The sequence below is a fragment of the Pyrus communis genome, chromosome 10 (assembly GCF_041283825.1).
Source record: "Pyrus communis isolate YQ-2024b chromosome 10, ASM4128382v1, whole genome shotgun sequence".
NCBI lineage: Eukaryota > Viridiplantae > Streptophyta > Magnoliopsida > Rosales > Rosaceae > Pyrus > Pyrus communis.
The window spans coordinates 31,363,008-31,381,807 of record NC_142574.1 but is presented as its reverse complement, the minus strand read 5'-3'; the positions used below and the strand labels follow the sequence as shown (position 1 = coordinate 31,381,807).

General features: G+C 37.9%; 1 protein-coding gene and 1 pseudogene across 2 annotated transcripts; both read right to left on the bottom strand.

The window, feature by feature from the left end:
- Positions 1 to 6,075: 6,075 nt before the first annotated feature.
- Positions 6,076 to 7,375, bottom strand: LOC148693895 (G-type lectin S-receptor-like serine/threonine-protein kinase At1g11410 pseudogene; annotated as a pseudogene).
- Positions 7,376 to 14,529: 7,154 nt separating this feature from the next.
- On the bottom strand, positions 14,530 to 18,457 carry LOC137729643 (G-type lectin S-receptor-like serine/threonine-protein kinase RKS1). 2 transcript variants are annotated; one of them, XM_068468637.2, is made up of 7 exons: positions 17,025 to 18,457; positions 16,622 to 16,744; positions 16,024 to 16,193; positions 15,679 to 15,889; positions 15,352 to 15,589; positions 15,076 to 15,229; positions 14,530 to 14,979 (listed from the first exon to the last, which is right to left on the bottom strand). In XM_068468637.2, the coding sequence occupies exons 1-7, from the start codon at positions 18,325 to 18,327 to the stop codon at positions 14,686 to 14,688; spliced, it is 2,493 nt and encodes an 830-aa protein (XP_068324738.2). In that variant the 5' UTR covers positions 18,328 to 18,457; the 3' UTR covers positions 14,530 to 14,685. The 2 variants fall into 2 exon arrangements, with proteins under 2 accessions (XP_068324738.2, XP_088534145.1); XM_088678019.1 differs by having other exon boundaries at positions 16,024 to 16,196; positions 17,025 to 18,420.
- Between the last annotated feature and the right edge of the window lie 343 nt (positions 18,458 to 18,800).

The following is an 18,800-nucleotide window of genomic DNA, read 5'->3' as shown; positions in this document are numbered from 1 at the left end:
ACGATTAATATATGATGTTTTGCAAGCTGCCACGCTAGCTAGTATATGTTGTTGTAGCGTAAAGTGCATTCCTAAACTCTAAATCCTAGGCCACATGTTAGATCTCATATTGTCCAGGGAAGTGGATCCTTTATATCTTATATGTACATGCCCATCTCTTTTAGCACGAGGCCTTTTGGGAGCTCTCTAGCTTCGGAGTTCATCGGAACTCCGAAGTTAAGTGAGTTTGCGCGAGAGCAATCCTAAGATGGGTGACCCACTGAGAAGTTCTCGTGTGAGTTCCCAAAAACAAAACCGTGAGGGTGTGGTCGGGGCCCAAAGTGGACAATATCGTGTTACGGCGAAGTCGAGCTCGGGATGTGGTGGAGCCCGGGCGGGGATGTGACAATTTGGTATCAGAACCAATCCCTAGCCGGAAGTGTGCCGACGAGGACGTCTGACTCTTAAGGGGGTGGATTGTTAGATCCCCTCTTAGAAGGTGGATTGTTATATCACACATCGTCCATGGGAGTGGATCCTCTATACCTTATATGTACATGCCCACCTTCTTTAGCACGAGGCATTTTCGGAGTTCACTGGCTTCTGAGTTAAGTGAGTTTGCGTGAAAGCAATCCCAAGATGGATGACCCACTAGGAAGTTCTAGTGTGAGTTTCCAGAAACAAAATAGTGAGGGTGTGGTCGGGGCCTTAAGCGGACAATATCGTGCTACGGCGGAGTCGAGCCTGGGATGTGATGGAGCCCGAGCTAGGATGTGACACCACATGCTTTTCAAAGAGAACATATTTTTTAGTGTATCGAGAACAGGGTTCAACACACAAAATGTTGTAATACAAGTGGTTGAAATTTTTTCTTTTCATGTATTCAACCACATATACTATGACACTTGGGTACCGAACCGTGTTTTTGGCAAGCTAAAAAATTTCTCTTTCAAAAGATTCTCTAAACAACCAAACTTTTATTTTAAAAAGCTAAATTTAAAAATAATATCTCCAACAAACTCTATAAAATGTCTCTATGACAACTCTTCATCAACTAAATATTAAAAATAAAATAAAACTCAAAGGTGGATCCATGATCAAGGAGAAAAGGAAGAGACGGAAGACGGGTTTAAAAAATAAGTGGGTTGTGTTTGAATTGTTAATATTAAAACATTCAAAGTTTGTTAAAATAGATAGTGGTTTTGGAGATAAAATGTTAAATTGCGTAGCTAAAATAGTTTTATACATTAATTACTTGCTAGTTTAATACAATTTTAGAGCGTCTATTTACGATGCTTAACGACCTTCGACGTCTGTACATGTGACATCATTTATAGAAGGCTTTTTAGCCAAAATGGTCCTTGAGATTTACATAGCACATCACTTTGGTCCCTGAGATTTCAAATCAATAGAAGTAGTCCCTGAGATTGTCCATCATCGATCATTTTGGTCATTCCGTTAAAAATTCGGTTAAGTGTCTCGGAGCTCTTGGCCGTAAGTTTGGGCAATTTTCAAAGCTTTGTAACTCAATCGTTTCTTAACCAAATTCGACCCATAATATATCAAAATAAAGATAGGAAAGTGTAGAATAATATTATACCTATTTGTAGGCCTAATGGTTGCCGGAGATGGTTAGAAAATAGCCTTAAAGTTGACTGGTCCGAGGGAAATGGAAAACTTGCCGAAAACTAGGTAAACTTTAAATGTTCATAACTTCTTCAATACTCAACGAAATCAAGTGATTCAAAAACAAAAATCATACTTATCGACGAGATGAAGAGAATAGTACCTTTTTCAAAGGCTAACTCACCTTGATTTGGCCGGAAAAAGGCACGAAGTTAGCTGTCTTGGTCTCAAGTTCTTCAGTAGTACGACTCATCCTCAATAAAATTGCAGCTGTTTTGGGGAAGGAACTGCTACCTTGCTCGTTGCCTAGCATGAAAACGACCGCGGACAATGTTGGCGATTTTAATACTCACACCTTTATTAAACTCCTAACTAATTTTCAATTCAAAACATTTCCTCAAAAAAAATTAGAATAAGTTTGTACCCATTAATTTTTACAAAAAGGTTTCCAATTTTTTTAATCTTATATGTACCCATTCATCTAATTTTTTAATTTTTTTAATCTTAAAATGTACCCGTTCTTAAACATACCAATTTGTTGTAGTAAAATGTACCATTTTTTTTATATAAAATCTATTCCATTTTAGATAATCCATTTTTAAACTTATATGGGTACATTCTTTTTCTTGATTTGAGAATGTATCCATATCAAGTTTAATCAAAGAAATTTACTAATGTTATTAGGCCTAATATCTATTATTTTTGTGTGGTTTTGAAGAATGTACCCATATTTGGTACAAAATTTTTTTTGTTAATTTTGATAAATGTACCCATGTTTATATACATACATATATATATACACACACAATATATTGGAGAGCATAATTTATATTTTAATAATTTTAATCCAAAAATTGTGGTTTTTTTATTTAAAATCTCATTAATACAAACAACTATAATTTTTAATTTTTAATTAATATAGTAACCTACATATAAATACATTATCACATTAATTTCAGGAACTTCGATCAAAAATTAAAAATCAACAAGGTTTCAGTCAAAGAATATAGATGATTAGGGACCGCATCCAAAATATCCCTAAAAAAAAATAAAGCCATTTCCTGCGGTGTTTTGGGTGAAAGAGAAACCGAAATCACAATTTTTTGCAGTTCGATTTGGTGTGGTTTTGAAGCTAAAACCGAAATGAAACCAAACCGTTTGGTTCAGTTCGGTGCGATTTCAAACAATTTCGATTCGGTTTTCAAACCATTTACATATAAAATGAAAAAGATTCTCTTTGTTCTCCTCTCTGTCTCCCCTCTCTCACAAAAAATATTAAACAAAGCATACACACCCTAAGAGAGAGGTGTTGCTGCTAAATTGCCCAGCTTCTGTGGTGCAAGAGTATGCCACGACCGGCAAACAATGTTGGCAGTCGTTTTCATGCTAGGTAATGAAGAAACAGCTCCTTCACCAAAACAACCAGCATTTTTATTGAAGAGGAGTTATAATAGTGGAGATCCATCACCCATTTATTTATTATTATTATTATTATTATTATTATTATTTTTATAATTATTATTAAGGGAATGAAATGGTTCAAAACTATTATAAAAATTTAGGGGTGGAGACAATTTCGAAACTAGAACGTATGAGTGAAAACCGAATACCCTAATCATTAGGATATTGAATCACATGCATCACCCAATACTAAAAATTCTTTAAATGATGTGACATGTAATAACATAGAAACTTGCTAAAGTTGAACTCGTTAAGATATTTCGAGTGCATTGACGTGTAGGATGTCAGAATTATTGGTTAAGATTGCGAATTTGCTAGGTAATTGAAGAGAAACTAGTCTAGTTAGCTAATTCTGTCAATTGTGTGACGTACTATGGTGGAAACTTGATCGCTATCAGACACTTTCACGTCAATTAGTGTTGAAGAATGAGAGGTTTGTGGTAATCAAACTTCAGCATAGCATAGGGAGCAGGTAAGACTTTTTATCTAGGTTTTGGCTTCTGGGATTCATACAGGAGAAAAGATGTTGACCTGTGAATCTTTGCTTGCCAAATAAACAATGCTAGGACTTTTCAAATTGGTTAACTATTTCATTTTATCATGGATCACTTTTGTCATAGTGTCCACTACTTCTCAGACCTAGTATCTTACCACATACGAGTACAGTATCTGTTGGACTCTATCACAATAATAAAAAGTAAAACCATTCATTATATATTATACATATATTAAAACCCAAACTCTCGGTTACTGTTCATTAATAGTAAAGTGGCAAAACTGCACCTCAAAACTTTCGTCCTCTCCATTTTGGTGCTGCGTTTCAACAATGATAAGACCATTTTGCCCTTTTGGTTTTACAAGTCTTTCATCGCTAGGTGCTTTGGCTTTGGTAGTTCTAGATATTTCTTTCCATTTTCTCTTCTCAGTTCCCCTTGAATGCATAGCCCTACATTTTCCCCAATCCCTACCGCGATCTCGCCTTCAATGCCTGTGAAATCATGTTCCTAGCTTTCACCATTATAATTTATGTATTCATATTCGTGGGATTTTATATTATTTTTGCAGGAATTTAATTTAATTTAATTAATTTAGAATTTTAATTACTTAGTTATAAAGTTTGAAGTTTTGAAAATAATCATTTAAATTTCGTAGACATTTCGAGATCACAATTAATGTTTTCAAATAGAGTTCGATCCTACGAACGTGTAGGCGAAGACCATTTGTTAATTGAAGCTATAACGAAGAAGTTACAAGCAACGGAAATTGGAGATAAATATTAATTTAGGAATTTCTCTAAATAAAAAAAAATTATTATTTTTGTTTGGAAGAAGGACCAATCAAATTGTGGGGAAAGCCCCATTTAATGGAAGGGTGGACCAATCAGAAATAAGGGAGGGAGTGAACCAATGGGAGAGGAGAGAAATAAGAGAGTCAGTGGGTCTGGTCAGAGATTGACCCGCGTGACTCGATTGCTGACCAAAAGGCAACAAGCTCGAATTTAGGCGATTTTTAGCGAGCTGAAGTCCGCCACCACTTGCAAACATCTTCTCATCATCCCTCCTACGATTTTCACCCTAAACCTGACAAGTTTTGGCACCATTTCATGGTGCATAATGCACACGGGTCCGAGAACCCTCCACCGGCGATCCACCATTTCTGAAGCGTTTTCCTTCGACCACCACCATCTTTAGCATCATCTTGAGTCCAGGACCAAACCCCAAACCCCAAACAAGTTTGGGGGCTTCAGAGCAGCGAAGAAGACGAATCAACAACCACCCAATTCTAGGGTTTTTGATGATCCACATTGGATTTTAGGTATTTCCTGGCCAAATTGGACTTCGACCTAGTTATGAAAGTTCTTTCCCTAAAATCTTATAAAATTTGGTAATTTTTAGAGTTGATTGGAAAACTTAGTTTATGTTCACCGTGTGTGGCGACAATGCGTGGCCCGAGAAACTACTTGATCCTTCTAGGTTGAATTTGATACCTCAGTTCCATATTTGACAGCTGATTAGTGAAATTCTATCATTTGAACCTAGCTTCATTAAGGAAGACCACCTGACCATTGTAGCGAACGACGATCTAACCGTTGGATTGTCACCAAACTTTAGTATGTTATTGTACGTAATATTTAATAACTTTAGGAACTTACGAATCGAAAATCCGCTGGATGGATCTTCCTAATTGGATTACTAGGGTTGACTTTGGTCAAGATGTTCTGAAGCGTTCTTCAATACTAAAAGTAGCATTATTAGAGACTTAGTGGATCCTAGTGGGCCTATCTTAGTTAGCGAGTTATCCTAGGTGATATGCACCTCGATTTACATGCAAGTGGCACCTTATTGTGCTATACATGTTTACTAAACTTCTAGATGATATGAATGAATGTATGATTGCTAGTATTGAAATGAGAGCTTAGAATCTCATTAGAAGTATTATATAGAACTTATATGCTGGTATGACAAGATAGTTAGTAGTCGTGATAAGTTAATAGTGCAAGTGCTTACGTAGTAAATCATAGGGGTTAAGGTAGGGGTAAATAGGTTGTGTGTTGATCTAACTGCACCATGAAGCAGTGGTACATGCATGGTCCTACTTCGTGTATCCGCGATAGGTGATCACTGCCTGCACGATTAGATTATGCTTATGGTTCTACTTGGTATATTCGCAATAGGGGACCATACGCATTCTATGGGTGATGAGGATTTGTTGTACTTGGTACATTTCGATAGGCGACCATATTTTAATTGGATTCCGTTGAGTGGTCCGAAATCCCTACTCTTGCTTATTTCCATAAGGTTAGTCCGACCCTAGATTCGAGTGAATAGGAATTGCTCATAGTAGACGTTGTGTTTATAAATTAGATTTGTCATGCTATTACTTGGAATCCAGGTAGGGAATTATGTAGAATTCCTTTATTAAATTTCATGAATTGATACGTGATCTTATTGATTGATTAACATATTTAAATGTTAATATCGTGCATCTTTGATTCTTGGGATTGATTAATTAGAGTGATTGTGGAAAGATGTTGGATATGATTGTTATTACTATGATCAGGCATTCTTCTTGACATGCTTTCAGACTCATACTCATGTTCACATGTGTCGTAGAAGAGTACGGCACCTTCACACGTTCAAACTTCACGAACCCTTCCCCGTTTTGGCAAACAGATGATCCTTTTCGCCTCACGCACCCGGCCGAACCATCTCTCAAATACCACTCATGTTGCAACTTGGGTTCGAATCCAGGTAGGCAATTGCACTCAAACTCATCCGCAATATATGGGTCACAATTGCTGTTTGGACCACACTTTCCGTAAAAATCACACTGCTCTACCGGGGCGGACCAAAACTTGACCCATTGATGCACTTGATCGTGCCACGTGGACCGTTCAACGATTCCTGATTCTTCGATCACCATTTTTGAGAAGATTGATTCATCAACAATACTATACATGACGGATACCTCATCTTCATTGTTCACAAAAGTAACATTGAAGATGAAATTTTTTGTCATTACCGGCACCCCGGACCATCTCTCACCAGTCCAAGATCTGCTCCGCCAAAATGGAGCCTGACCCTTGTATAAGAACAGCTGCGGACTTTCACTTGGCTCTATCCGGTACGAGCAGTTTCCAATTCCCGGGTCATCTTGGGACTTCCAAGATGTGAGGAACCGGTTCAACCCGGACCGCCGGTCCAGCCCAATTTTCATAAAAGGAAGCAGTGTATTCGAGGGATAATCAAAACCTTGCCAAAGCACCTTACCATTATTTTCAACCACAACAAGATTTCCCGTATCCAAAAGCTTGGCTATCACGGAATTGTTTGGAGAAGAGACGGTGACATTAGCAGACCAGAGAGGGGTACTTTTCTCATTCCCATAGATCACAAGGCCTCCATGACTAATCACTGCTAGGAGTCCGGACCGGAGGTATTAGAGACAGGGTTGTTTCTATTTGCAACCCAAACGATGGTTTGCTCCTGAACTTTGTTGTACCAAATTCCGACATAGCGGTTCGAAGAATTGCCGGGGCTGAAGAACCCTAGTGCGAAGAATTTCTTGCTGGAGGTTAAAACGTCCCCGTCTTTGATGGGTTTGTTTAGGGTGATGGTGTCAAGGGAAAAAATGCAAGAGGGAAGAACAAATAGCTGGAAGATAAGCAATATATTTTTCATCTTCGCAACCCATTTAGTAGAGTTCATGGTTCGAATTTAAAAAAAAAAAAAAAATTCAATGAGGACTTGAAGTGCAATAATTTGGTATAATAAGATGAAATTGATATGCTTTTGGGGTTGCTAAGATGTTAAATGCTACAAGCTGGACTTGATCAGATTTAGGTCCACCCTGGGAGTAGTTGTAAAAAGATACCCTGAAAGAAACATCTCAACCATAATCTAAACTGGCGTGTACTAACTGGTTAGAGTTTTCTTGTTCCTCTGGAGAGTTGTAAAAAGAGTTGCAAAATGCAATTTTTAAAGTTAACGGAGGACGCGTGAACGCGTAGGATCATCTGAATACAAAAGGAGATCCACTTTAAAATTGACAAAGTTCTACACCGCTACTTATTTCAATTGGGGTTATGTCATGCTATTTATGTACTTTTTTTTTACTTCTTAAACATCCTTAGTTAATTTCTGTTCTTTGATCTTCTCCAGTTCATTCGATCTGAAAGTCAAAAATTAAGAAAGACGTGTAAAAGGTTAAAAAAATATGTGGATAACACAACCTTACGCATATAGACCTATGATGGACTTTTGATCGAAGTAAGAATTACAAGGACACGAGATAAACAACAAAAGTGTAGCGGACTGTGTAACATATATACCGCTTATTATCTATTTAGTATTTTTATTCTTATTTTTATTAGTCAGTTTTATTTGTGCAGATTTATGAAAACGTCAAACGTGGCATATGAACATAAAAAGGGTGAGATTAGATGATGTATCTTCAAAAATGGGCCACCGTTTTGGCAGTATCTCATTGGAAACCTTGGCAGTTGAAACCTTTCCCACAGAACGCATTTGAGACTTTTCAACTCTTTTTCTGCGGCAGTTTGATCACATGGTGGTGACGATTTGTATATTTTGAAGCCGCTAATTCTAACTTCCTCCACACTTCAATTGATAAAGAAACTGTCGGCGGCTGCAACTATGCTTCATAGTTATCGGAAAAAAAATGGGTTAAGTTTTTTTTTTTTTTAATTTTTAATTTTTTTTATATTTTATGAGTTCTACCATTGATAAGCTTCATTTTACTTTCATTTTAAAACGCATGTTTAAGTAAAATTTGATCATCCCTTCTTCACACAATAACAATGCGATTAATATATGATGTTTTGCAAGCTGCCACGCTGGCTAGTATATGTTGTTGTAGCGTAAAGTGCATTCCTAAACTCTAAATCCTAGGCCACATGTGAGATTTCACATCGTACAGGGATGTGGTGGAGCCCGAGCCGGGATGTGACAATTTGATATTAAAATCAATCCCTGGCCAGAAGTGTGCCGACGAGGACGTTGGGCTCTTAAGGTGGTGGATTGTTAGATCCCACATCGTCCAGAGGAGTGGATCCTCTATGTCTTATATGTACATGCCCATCTCCTTTAGTACGAGGCCTTTTGGGAGCTCACTGGCTTTGAAGTTCATCGGAACTCTATAGTTAAGTGAGTTTGCTCGAGAGCAATCCCAAGATGGGTAACTCACTGGGAAGTTATCGTGTGAGTTCCCAGAAACAAAACCGTGAGGGCGTGGTCGGGGCCCAAAGTGGTAAATATCGTGCTACGGCGGAGCCGAGCTCAGGATGTGGTGGAGCCCAAGCCTGGATGTGACACCACCACATGCTTCTCAAAGAGAACAAATTATTTAGTGTATCGAGAATAGGGTTCAATACACAAAATGTTGCAATACAAGTGGTTGAAAATTTTTCTTTTCATGTATTCAACCACCTATACTATGACACTTATGTACCGAACCGTGTTTTTGGCAAACTGAAAAAATTTCTCCTTCAAAAGATTTTCTAAACAACCAAAATTTTATTTTAAAAAGCTAAATTAAAAATAATATCTCCAACAGACTCTATAAAATATCTTTACAACAACTCTTCATCAACTAAATATTAAAAATAAAATAAAACTCAAAGGTGGATCCACGATCAAGGAGAAAAGGAAGAGATGGAAGACGGGTTTAAAAAATAAGTGGGTTATGTTTGAATTGTTAATATTAAAACATTCAAAGTTTAGGTAGTGTTTTTGGAGATAAAATGTTAAATTGAGTAGCTAAAATAGTTTTATACATTAATTACTTGCTAGTTTAACACAACTTTAGAACGTCTATTTATGATGCTTAACGATCTTCGACGTCTGTACATGTGACATCATTTATAGAAGACTTTTTAGCCAAAATGGTCCATGAGATTTGCATAACATATCACTTTGGTCCTTGAGATTTCAGATCAATAGAAGTGGTCCCTGAGATTGTCCACCATCCATCATTTTGGTCATTCCGTTAAAAATTTCATTAAGTGTCTCGGAGCTGTTAGCCGTAAGTTTGGGCAATTTTCAAAACTTCATAACTCAATTGTTTCTTAACCAAATTCGACTCATAATATATCAAAATGAAAATAGAAAAGTGTAGTATAAGATTATACCTATTTGTAAGCCTAATGGTTGCCAGAGATGGTCGGAAAATAGCCTCAAAGTTGACTGGTCCGAGGAAAAATTGGAAAACTCGCTGGAAACTGGGTAAACTTTAAACGTTCATAACTTCTTCAATACTCAACGAAATCAAGTGATTCAAAACGAAAATCACACTTCTCGATGAGATGAAGAGAATGGTAACTTTTTCAATGGCCAGCTCACCGTAGTTTGACCGGAAAATGGCTCGAAAGTGGCTGTCTTGGTCTCGAGTTCTCCAGTAGTACAACTCATCCTCAATAAAATTGCAGCTATTTTGGGGAAGGAACTGCTATCTAGCTCGTTGCCTAGCATGAAAACGACCACGGACAATGTTGGCCGGTCAGTGGCATATTCGTGCACACACAAGAGGGCGGTTTGGATGCATCTCAAAACTTACAGGGTACGATTCACCCAGAAATGAATCAATGATTTCTAGGGCATCGCCTTCTCTCCACCAGTTCCAACATATATATATAGTCAAGTTAGAATGAATTAATTAGAGACTAAGTTTATGATCATTCTTTGCAAATACGCTAGCCAACTTGCATGTCCAACCAAATTTATGTCAGGGTATCTCTCATTGTAATAACCAAAATTTTTACTGTCAGCAATGATTTCAAGTAGTAGCACGTCAATGCTATACACATCGGATTTTACTAAAAAGTCTTTCCATTGAATATTCAGGTGACATATAATCACTGCAAGAGAAGCAAAAAGGAAAGTGATTATCAAGCTTAGAGTTACCGCATAGAATAAACATGTAGACATTACAACTTCGAATAGAAAGCTCTTTGTTTTGTAGGAAACGTACTTTGTTCCAACGACACGATATGTATTTGCTTCATTTCGTCTCCTTTGAATATCCTAGCCATACCAAAATCCGCAATTTTGGGATTCGTAGCGGCATCCAATAGAACATTGCTTGCCCTTAGTCTCTATGGATGATTCTTAATCTTGAATCCTTGATGAAGATATAGGATCCCCCTCGCAACCCGGTACATAATATCAAAGCGGTTTGCCCAATCTAATACAACCATTCTTTTTGTTTCATTTGGATCACAAAGTAAAAAGTTAATGATGAATTCGTGCTTCCTTAGTTTCAAGTGACAAGTAAAGAAATTAAGAGAAAAAAAAAAAAAAAAAAACAGTACCAAAAATGAAAGAGTCCAAACTTTTGTTTGGAACGTATTTATAGATTAGCATCTTTTCTTCGCAGCAACCTAAAATCTTGACAAGGTACCTGTGTTGGAGTTTCGCAATAAGCAGGACTTCATTCCTAAACTCTTCGATTCCTTGACTAGAATGCTTCGAAGTCTTTTCACTGCTACTTTGTTTCCATTATAAAACACACCCTGATATTATGATCCAAGAACTTTCGTAACTAGACGCTTAACCTATCAATTTTCTCATTTTTGTTTTAGGCTTTTGTTCATAACAATATGATTTATGATTCAAGAAATTATCGAAGGGCAATTACCTTATAGACCGAGCCAAAAACTCCTCTTCCAAGCTTGTTTGCAACAGAAAAATTTTCCGTGGCCGCTGCAATGGTTGTTAGATCAATCGAAGGAAAATCTTCGTTTGTTTTACTTTCATCATGATCACTACCAGTAGATTCTTCAAATTACCCTGTGGTAAGTCTAAACGAATATTTGTTAAAAGATGATGCTAAATGAATAGATCGATATAGTTATAGCAAATTTGTTTACATTTTCTCTTCCTCTTTGCCAACCGACATAAAATGGATACTAGGAGGAACACAAGAGCAGATACTGGTGAAATTGCAATCCTTGCCTTCTTGCTAACAGAAGAACCACCATTTGCAAATTGAGCTGCAAAGCCAAAAAAAAACATCCAATGAACTTCATATTAGAAAACATATGGCTTTATATTCTAAGGATCGAGCTCCGCGGTGGCTAGCCGGGCTATGGCCTATTTGGGAACTTGGGTTCGAACCCGGGCAGGAAAACACAAGAGAAGTTAATATTAGTGTACGGATCACAGTTACTATTCGGACCGCATTGTCCATAACTATCACACCACTCACTTGGGGTTGTAGCTTAATCTGATCCATTGATTTTCTTGATCAAGCCACATCAACCGTTGATAATTTCCTGATTCATCAACTACTTGTGGAAATTGGGTCATTGGAAATATTATGCGTTACAGATATCTCGTATTGACTGTTCATAAAACTCATATCATAGATTCATAGTAGACAATAGTTAATAATATTTCGGGGTCCCCGTCCCATGTCTCCCCTGTTCAAGGCCCAGATCACCACCACGAACCTCGATCCGTGTACACAAATATCTGCGGAAACCCACATGGGGAAAATAAATAAATTAGAAAGACTCAAATCTTGTGTATAAATGATATTATTTATGGGAGGGGATTTGGATTAAGATTCACAATGAGACAACAATAATGTAGTTCAAATTTATATTTAACGAGAATCGAACTTAAGACTTCTCAATAATATGTTATATTTTGGTTATGTAAGTCCATTTTCTTTCATCTTTTTCAACACAAATAATTTTGAACCTGTTGTTAATATGGTATTTCATATGACCTTTTTGTTTAGATGTTTTGCAGGTAATCATGACAACAACACAATAATTCAAAATTCAAAAAAGAAAGAAAAGGAATGTATGAATTCGGGATTCTAATTAATATTTATAATTAATCATGGCAAGTGGTCCGTTGAAAATACAGTAGAATTTAAACTCATGTATGATTTATGGTCTTGGTTTCCAGGCACGAAGCTGGCAAAAAGATGGACGAATCCCTAATTGAAATTTTTGGAAGTACTTGTGTCGTTATCTGAATGTAGTCAGAGATGTGGGATACCTTAGGCTTCGACAAAAAAAATACTCATAATTTAATTTAGGGGTGGGATGGACATATAACAAATATTAAGACATTAACTAACAAAGAAATTGTCTTGGTATTTTCTCAAATTATTAGAGTAACGTTATTGTTGACCCTATAAATTACAAAGCCTACGTAGCGTGCAGGCCGAGTAACTAATCGGCTAACTAAGTCCTTCGGTTGAATGCGGGGCGTGCCAACTCGTCGGCCGAGCTCGACCGAGGAGTAAAATTCGTTGTTGTCGCGTTGAGCGCATTGCTGACTTCTTAATCTTGCGACTGTGACCAAGGAAGGAACACTCTCGGTCTTTGGGTTCTAGAGCCTGAAGACGAGGCTGCTAGTTCTGCGAAGTTCACAAATCGTCGGTGCCTGATTCGGTCACCGTGATTATATTCGTAAGAGTATAAGCACGTCGAATCGACACCAGACTACACGGACACAAATATTCAAAGGTAATGTATGTCTTGATAGTGAACGTGGTTCGGCCGTTAGAATGCCAAACTCTAAAACTCACCTGTGAATACCCAATCATAAAATTACTCGGCGTCCGATACGCCGAATGTCGTAACTCGTGACACCTTACTTCGCCGAGAAGGCTGATAAGATGACCCTTGCCAATAAGGATTCGAAAACCCTCCTCGGCGAGACTTGGATAGGTAACCAGTCGGCCTCGACGCAGTGCTGTTTATCCAAACTGAAGATGCCCCTTGGTCGGCTGATTTTACGACGACAGTGCTGTTGATCTAAACTGAAGATGTTCGCCGATTGCCTTCACAGTGCTGTTTATCCAAACTGAAGGTGTGTTGGCAGAAAAAGAAAATGAAAAATCTCAAGGTGTTTGAGAGGTTTTGCGCAGGGCAATTGTATGTTGAATTGAAGGTCCCTCTTTTTGTTGCATGATTTCTTGTATTTATAACACCCATTCCTTGAGATCGAATCGAACCCCTATCTGGATTGGGAGTCCTTGTCCCGTTCCAACTTTACTTCGAACAAACCTACTCCCATTAGGACTTTGAACTTTCCCCCATTCCGAGGCTTTATTCCTTGCTGGCCGGGAATCTTGGTTGCACCAGGACTTCCTCGACCCTTTTTATTTATCTGGACTACTTCTTAGGATAGGACTCGACCGACCCTACTAACTGGCCCGAAATCTATCACTCAGCCCATAGCATTTGACATAGCTTTGGCCCAAGCACAACCCTCTGCTCGGCCCAACAATATTATTTTGGGCCCAAACAGTTATTCATACTATGTTTTTGTACCACATTTTCATACCACTTTAGGTGACATTTGATGTGGACAATCACATCATTTGAATTAATCAGATTTTTAAATTTAATTCATTATTTAATAAACTAATAATTAAAAAAAACTAGTTAATTAAATAATGATTGTGGTATACGAGGAGTCTTTCTTCTTCATTTCCTTGAGTTTTGCAAGTTTTTCAAATGATGTAGCTGTCCACATCAGATGCCACCTAAGTCGGTATAGAAATGTGGTATAAAAATATGATATGAATAATATTACTCAAATTATTATGTATTGACTGAGTCTATATTTTTTTTAAGGAATGATTTCTTTAGACATGCCCATTTTTCCATTCTCCCCCTTTTATATACACCTGAGATTGACCGTAGCATCATTTGAATTAGGAATGCTACGACTTAAATGGTCCATCAAATTTGAAAAAGTCCAAGCTTTTGTGTGAATGCATGCAGGCAGCAACCAGCAACCAAAACGCCTTTGGACATGGCGTTATATATATATATATATATATATATATATATATATATATATATATATATATATATATATATATTAAATATTTTTGTGAGTTCTAACATCATGAAGCTTCACTTTGCTTGGGGAATCTTATCTTCAAAGCATAGTAAATTTGGTTCACCCTTTCTTCACACAGTAGCAAATTGTATGCGGTTAATATATTATCCTTTTGATAGCTGCTCCCAGTACATACATACATACATACATACATACATACATACATATATATATATATATATATATATATATATATATATTGCGGAACATGTTGGATATCCTAGGCCTTTCTTTAGCGAGCTTCTATTTCTGTACATGTCACATCATTTATAGAACCAGCACTCGTTGATGGATCTCCACTAGCACAACTCCTCAACAAAAACGCAGGCTGTTTTGGGGAAGGAACTGCTACCTCGTTACCTAGCATGAAAACAACCGCCAACATGGTTGGCCGGTCAGCAGCAAACTCTTGCACACACAAGAGGGCAATTTGGATGCATCTCACAACTTCATTGACATGGTACGAATCAGCCATAGATGAATCAACGATTTCCAAGGCTTTGCCTTCTCTCCACAAGTTCCAAACCTAAAATAGTTTTGAAAAAATCAACCAAGCGTGAATAAAATAGGGGATAAACTTGGGGGAAAATCACTCTTTGCAAATAGGCTATGGTTAACTTACATATCCAACCAAATTTGAGTGGGGATATTTTTTGTGGTAGAAACTGGAATTCCTTCTGCCAGTTAAGATTTCTAGCAGTAAAACGCCAAAACTGTACACATCAGATTTTACTGAAAAAATTCCTTCCATTGCATACTCTGGTGACATATAACCACTGCAACAGTATAAAGAGATAAAGGTGAGGTTTGTACTCTGAAGTTGGAACTGTTAACCTACTATTTTGGTAAGCTCTAGCCAACTTTTATCTTCAATTTTGTTGAAATTTAATTAACTTACTATGTTCCGACCACACGATGTGTATTTGCTTCACATTGGTCCCCCATAAATATTCTTGCCATGCCAAAATCTGCTATTTTGGGGCTCATAGATGCATCCAGTAGAACATTACTGGCCTTTAGATCTCTATGGATAATCCTTAATCTCGAATCTTGATGAAGATATAAAATCCCTCTAGCAATCCCACAGATAATCTCAAAGCGTTTTGTCCAATCTAAAAGATTTCTTTTCGTTTCATCTGGATAAGTAAGAAATTGAGACCAAATAAATTCTTGTTAACTTTAGTTTCAAAACGAAATTAAAAAGAAAAAAGGTAAGAAGAAGTACCAAAAATAAAAGAGTCCAAACTTTTGTTTGGTACGTATTCATAGATTAGCATCTTCTCTTCATCTTCAACGCAGCAGCCTATAATCTTGACAAGGTTCCTGTGTTGGAGTTTCGCAATTATCTTAACTTCATTCTTAAACTCAACAATTCCTTGACAAGAATGCTTCGATAGTCGTTTCACCGCTACTTCCTTCCCATTATGAAGTACACCCTGAAATTATAATCCAAGTACTTATGTTACAGTTCATTTTTAAAGGCTTCAAACATGAATTGTCATGTTTGTTGTAAACTTTTAGGTTAACCTGAAGTTATGCATGATTCAGAAAAGTATAGGAGGCTAACTACCTTATAGACTGAGCCAAAACCTCCTTTCCCAAGTTTGTTTGCTACAGAGAAATTGTCCGTGGCCGCTGCGATGGTTGTCAAATCAAAGAATGGTAATTCTGAGTTTATTTCACTTTGATCATCAAGATCTGTTCTATCTTCCATGAAAAACGTTTTTTTTCTCTGCCTTCCTGCTGTCATGAAATACATAACAAGCAATGCAGCGTTATAGCCTTTTGGTCATTAACAATCAGTATTGCGCGACACTACAAGAAAACTTACAATAACAGTTGGCATTAGTTTTACATAATAGAGTGAGTAAAAGGCCTCATAGTATACCTATCCAGTAGCCCCTAATAAGTCTTTTACCCATCTCATTTTGTTCAACACCATAATAGTTTTTTTTTTTTTTTGTTAAACAATAGATTTGTAGATTAGATGTTAAATTAAGGAGCCGACGGAGTTCGAACCCACGTCGTGGTACAAGAGCAACACTATCATCTCCACCAATGTGGTAGATGGTCACTTGCACCATAGTAGTTTATTAATGTAGTGTTGATGTAACAGAAGACGGACACAAGAGGGATACTAATTAAGATAAAGAAAGAAAATTATTTACCTTTCCTCTTTCTCCTTATCAACCAACACAAAAGGAATACTAGGACAAGGAACACAAGAGCGGATAGTAGCGAAATTGCCAGCCTTGCCTTCTTGCTAATTACAGAACCATTTGCAAATTGAGCTACAAGAATATAAAATAAAAATAAAAATCCAAAGAATTCAACAGTTGTGAACTGTAAATAGTAGCAAATCACTAAAAAAAAAATCAAGGAAAACTATAGGATTTTCTCATGTGTGAGATAATTGTGGTATGTAAGTAGCTAGGCGGATCAGGGCAAAGTACAACCGGTCAATCAACATGCAACTACGTACTATCCAACAAGATTTATCTCATAGTAGAGAAATTCTAATAGAAAGTGTAGAATACAAAATATTGTGAGTATGAAAAATAAAGTGACTACCTAGAGTAGCTGCATCCACTCGTACATACAAGTCCTGCCCAACATTTGAAAAAGTTCTTGTGTCCATCAAGTCCCCGTACCACGTCACACAACCCTTCCCTCCATCCCTTTCGTCTGCATTTGTGTATGCCGTGCAAGAACAATTCTTCCTGCACTCTTGCTCACACCCTTTCAGACTCAAACTCATATTCACACGTGCCCAAGATGAATCGGGTACCTTCACGCGTGCCACCCTGACAAACCCATCCCCTTTTTGGCATGTAGACGCTCCAGATTTTCTCAGGCATCCACCCCATCCAACTCTCAGAGACCAATCCCGGGGGAACTTGGGTTCAAATCCGGGCAGACAAAGGCAAGAGAAGTTATAATTACTGTATGGGTCACAGTTACTATTTGGACCACACTGTCCATAGTAGTCACACCACTCACTAGGGTTTGAGCTTACTTCGATCCATTTGTTTTCTTGCTCTCGCCATACGAACCGTTGAAAAATTCCTGACTCATCTACCACCCCCCTTGTGAAAACCGAGCCATTTGGAACTGTATACACCAGATATATCTCATCTTTATTGTTCACAAAGCTGCGGTGACTATTAGATGTTATTTCGGGGAGCCCGCTAAATCTCTGGCCAGTCCAAGGTCCAACTCGAAACCATTTGGTGCGACCCTTGTAAAAAACCAACTGCGGAAACCCGGTCGGATCAATCTCATACGAAAAACTCCCTGATCTGGGATCATCGTGGGACTTCCAAGATTTTAGGATCCAGTTCAGCCCTGACCGCCGGTTCCGCCCAATCTTCAACGACGGAAGCACTGTATCGGAGGGGTAATCAAACCCTTGCCACAGCACCCTTTGGCCACTACCGTCATTCTCAAGCAATACAAGATTTCCTGTATCCAAAAGTTTGGCTATTATGGAATTGTTTGGCGAAGAGACTTTGACATTAGCGGACCAAAGAGAGGTATTTTGGTCCTTCCCATAAATGATAAGGCCTCCATGATCTCCATGAATCGCTAGGAGCCCAGCTCCATCAATAGGAGTTATGGGGTTGTCTCTGTTTGCAGTCCAGACGATGGTTCGGACTGGAATTTTGTTGTACCAAACTCCGACGTAACGGTTATGAGAATTGCCTGGGCTATAAAACCCGAGTGCAAAGATTTTAGTGGTGGAGAGAAGAACGTCGCCATCTCTTAGGGGTTGGTTTGGTGTGATCGCGTCTATGGCAACCGAAAGGGAAGAGGGAAGAATCACAAGGAAGATAAGCAATGGACTTGTGACAAAAAAGAATTTAGTGGAATTCATGGTTGATGGTTAGCTTTCTCATTGAGGAGTTTACGTGCCAAAAAGGTTGCTTCTTTTAATGGCAAGCAGAAACAAAAAGCCGGAAGGGTTGATTGTTTTATTTTTTTCAAGTTGGAGTAACACTAACGGCAGAAACAAAAAGGTTGCTTTCTCATTGAGGAGTAACACTAATGGCGCATGGGCAACTTCCAGTCGTTGATGCTACGGTCAACTCACCCCCAACTTCCCGTCGTTGATGCAAGGGAACTTATCCACGACTTCCATTCATACGTGTCAACAAGGCATGAATTCCCTCAAACTGATCCTAGCTAGAAAACTCCACTTCAGTAATGGCTGACCACACTCCAGTTGTATCCACTTCGATTGATAAAGGCAGCTGAGCTAAATTGGCTCCGAGTAGGGCCAAGTACAAATATGGCATAAAAAAAAATCTCATGTTGAAAAATTGACAAAATAGAATACAACTAACAACG